Source organism: Theobroma umbraticum, unplaced genomic scaffold (assembly GCF_002168275.2).
Source record: "Theobroma umbraticum cultivar Fairchild unplaced genomic scaffold, ASM216827v3 scaffold_95.0, whole genome shotgun sequence".
Lineage (NCBI taxonomy): Eukaryota > Viridiplantae > Streptophyta > Magnoliopsida > Malvales > Malvaceae > Theobroma > Theobroma umbraticum.
The window spans coordinates 4,142,958-4,146,842 of record NW_018397257.1 but is presented as its reverse complement, the minus strand read 5'-3'; the positions used below and the strand labels follow the sequence as shown (position 1 = coordinate 4,146,842).

At 29.8% G+C, this 3,885-nt stretch overlaps 1 protein-coding gene across 1 annotated transcript; it reads right to left on the bottom strand.

Moving 5' to 3' along the window:
- Positions 1–2,704: 2,704 nt before the first annotated feature.
- LOC110412313 (Tetratricopeptide repeat (TPR)-like superfamily protein) lies at positions 2,705–3,879 on the bottom strand. Its single transcript, XM_021422843.2, has one exon. The coding sequence runs from the start codon at positions 3,856–3,858 to the stop codon at positions 3,004–3,006; it is 855 nt and encodes a 284-aa protein (XP_021278518.2). The 5' UTR covers positions 3,859–3,879; the 3' UTR covers positions 2,705–3,003.
- Between the last annotated feature and the right edge of the window lie 6 nt (positions 3,880–3,885).

Sequence of the window (3,885 nt, the reverse complement as noted above, 5' to 3'; positions counted from 1 at the left end):
TTGATTCAAGATGGTCCAATTGGTCATGCCAAACATTAAAAACATAATAAACTTCTGATTTATTATAATATAGGTTTCAATCATTCTAATATTGATATATTACAATCTATAGAACAAAATGAATAATTTTTTTTCAACACACTTTTTACTCGAAATAATAGATGTAATACAGAAGTATTAAATATCTTTTTCATTCATTGTCTCAATATGATATCTATTCAAACGAATATCTTTAAAAGTTAATAAATTTCTTTGAGACATTAAAAATAATGCATCCTCTATCATAAACTTTGCTCCTCAAAATAGTAAAATACTATCTCTTTTGAAGCCTTCAATTAATCTTGTATTACTAGATATTATATTGACATTGATTTCTTCCATTATCAAATTGAAAAAATATTTCTTATCTTTAAATATAGTGTGCGTTGTAGCAATGTTTGCTAGACATATATTTACACTATGGATGTTAGAGCTAACAAGATGAATATCTATATTTTTCTTTAATAAAAAAAATTATATATACAATAAAAAACTTACAAGTTAACATAAAAGAACAAGTAACACATAATTAAAACACATAATAAGAACATATCATTTAAATATAATAAGAACGTACAAAAGTATCTTCATAATATAGTTATACTAAAATCTACCAATTACTATTAAGTTTTTTTTATATATTTTCATTACTAATCAAATGATCAATTCATTTTCAGAACAAGAAAATCAACAATGGATATTTCTCTTACCAATCATATAATCAATTCTTCTTTCAAGGTGGACAAACATCTTAATGTGCTATATCTACTTGGTCATGATTAAAATTATTATAAGATGTTTTAATTTTTAGTGATGTTTGATAAAATTCAAGACATACAAGTAGATGACCAATGGTTTTTCTTGCCACATGAGTGATAATACGTTTCTATATTTCTTTTATTCTTTTCAAAATTTTCTTTTCATTATTCATCTACTCTGGTGGGTTGAAAATATTTATCCACTTTGGGTAGATTACAAGTATCCATTCACTTTTAATGAGTGATCCTTTTATGATGGGTTATCCATTTCTAGTAGATTATCAATTTTTAGTGGGTTAGTGGGTTAAGGCATCTATTCACTTTTGATAGTAAAATTATCCATCCACCACTAGTGGTAAAATTATTCTTAGATTATAATGGTATAATTATCCATCTACTTCTAGTGGTAAAAGTATTCTTAGATTTTGATGGTAAAATTATCCATCCACTTTTGATGGTAAAATTATCTTTAAAATTAAAATAATGATAATGTAAATTATTGTGACGACATATTCCACGTTCATGATCATAATTATTAAATGATATTGCATTTATTTCAAGCAATAGATGGATTCATAATCATGATCATAATTATTAAATTATATCGCAATCATTTCAAGGAATGGATGGAATTGTGATTTTTTATTAGTAACTCATTTGTCACATTTACTTTAGAGAATGAACATTTATGATTTTTCATTAATAGTTATATAATAATAAATTCACTTTCCAATCGATGAACAAAATATAATATATAATACATGATAGAAAAATTCATATTAAAATTGATTTTTAGAGAATGAAAACATTAATTAAATATCAAGTCACTTACTTGATTTGCTACAATTAGAAATTAAAGTTCAACTATTGAAATCCTTTTCAAACTTGGAGATGATGAAAACAAAATAATACCATCACTTACTTGATTTGCTAAAATCAGTTATCAAAATCCAATCATTGAAATTTTTTTGAAGCTTGAAGATAATGAAAATAAAATAATTTCAAAACGTTAGATATCAGAGGATCATGCGAATAACGTGTTATGAATATAACTTAAAAGAACAAATAAAGATAACTTAAAAGAATAATTAAAGAGAAGAAATGAATTATTTAGAGGGAGAGAAATGATTTTATTGAAGTGTGTGTTTACCAATGAACTGAAAGAACTTATTTATAAGCAAATAACTCTCTAATCTTGATAAAATTTATAAGATGAATATTTCGGGATTAGATGAATTAAATTCTAATCAAATCTAAATATAAATAACATAAATGAATATTTATAAAAATACTCATAACAAGTTATTTATTAATGTAATACTAACATAGGCTAAGCCCTGATCTAAAACATTCCGTCCAAAGCTTGCCCTTGCCAAACCTATTTGCAAATTTATTAGGTGCGTTGGTTAAGCGGATTATCTTTAGTTTCGTAAAATTGAAAATAATTTTCAAAATTTTAAATTTATTTTTCATTAACCATTCAATGTTATATCTACTAAATACAAAAACAAAAATGAAACCAATTTGTAAAAACTAATTTAAAACAAAGTATTAATGCAAAAGATAAAAGTATAATATATGTGAGAAAAATTTGAAGTATATCATGTTTTAGTCATGCTTATCTCCAAGTTTTCAATATTTTGAAATAAATGCCCCACTGTTAAAATAATCAAATGGCAATCAATTTAGGTAAAGGTGACAACCATGAGATCCGATTGTGAACATCCTGGATCATTTTCATGGTTCCGAGAAACAGGTTACGTTACGAAATAAGATAGTGTTAACTACGTCAGCATTGGGGAAGTAAGTTCTGTGCAAGATATAGAAACTAGCCAAACCAGTAAACTAATTTCTTAAGGGAATTAACCAAAAGGGTGCCAATAAAATATAGTACTAAAACTTATATATGGATTGACACATGTTGGGGCACTGCCTTCTTATTCTCACTTGTGGAGGGAAGAAAAAACAAGAAATTCAAATTCTACAAGGTTGCCTTCCACATGCCAAGTATAAAGAACACAAAAATGGGCATCCCCCAAAAAACAAAAACATCTTCTCGATTGATTCACATGAATAGATGTATAAAGATGACAACAAAGAAATTGACACAGGCCTCACAAATCATCTAACGTTAAAGAGGGGAAGGCTACAAAATTTAGAGTTGAACATCTGAATGTTACATCCATTTCCTAAAATGAGCAAAGATTTAGACCTCAGTGGTTGCTGCTTCTCTGCTGTCCACTTCCTCTGCTTCCAGCTCCTTAACTGCCTTTATAAGACCTTGCGTGATTCCATTAAGATACAACCCATTCTCTTTCATTTCATCCAGTAGCTTCTCAGCTGTTTGCCAATCTAAAGCCTTTAAGCAAAGGGACTGGATCAATTTATTGTATTCATCCACATTAGGTTGGACCCCAAAATCCTTCATCTCAGCCAACAGCTTCAAAGCCTTGTCAAACTCTTCAATTTTGCAATATCCACGAATTAGAGTGTGATAAGTCACAGGGCTCAGCTTCATATGCTTTTTCTTGGCTTCTGATAATACTTCACAAGCCTCATCCATCTGGCCACCATTTGCATAACCACTCATCACAACAGTGTATGTGTAAACATCAGGCTTCAACCCCCTATCTTCCATCAGTTTTATCATCTCCTTCGCTTTGTCCATATCTCCAGCCTTAGAATAGCCACCGACAACCGAATTAAATACTGCATTTCCAGGAGGTGGGCCCTCTGCAATCATTTTCAAAAGTAACGCTTTTGCTTCATCAAGATTCTTCATCCTACACAGACCACGAACAACAGATGAAAACGGCTTGATTGCATATTTCCTTGCTTCTCCAGAGAATCCATCCAACATCTCCAAAGCTAAATTCACTGTTTCATCCTTCTTACAGAGTGAACTAATCAAGAAATTAACAGAAGACCGAGGCAGCTGCTTGTTTTTCTCCTTGGCAAACAAATAAACAGTGTGAGCATTCTCGGCCTTACCCCCTCTACAAAACCAAGATATTATCTTTCCCACTCGCTCACCATCCAGCAAGCTCTCCCCATCAAGCATCTTTTCACATACAGACCAAGCCCAATC

What these genes read in the sequence shown, in the direction of transcription:
- LOC110412313 (XM_021422843.2), bottom strand. Translation starts at nt 3,858, where the DNA reads ATGCTTGATGGGGAGAGCTTGCTGGATGGTGAGCGAGTGGGAAAGATA.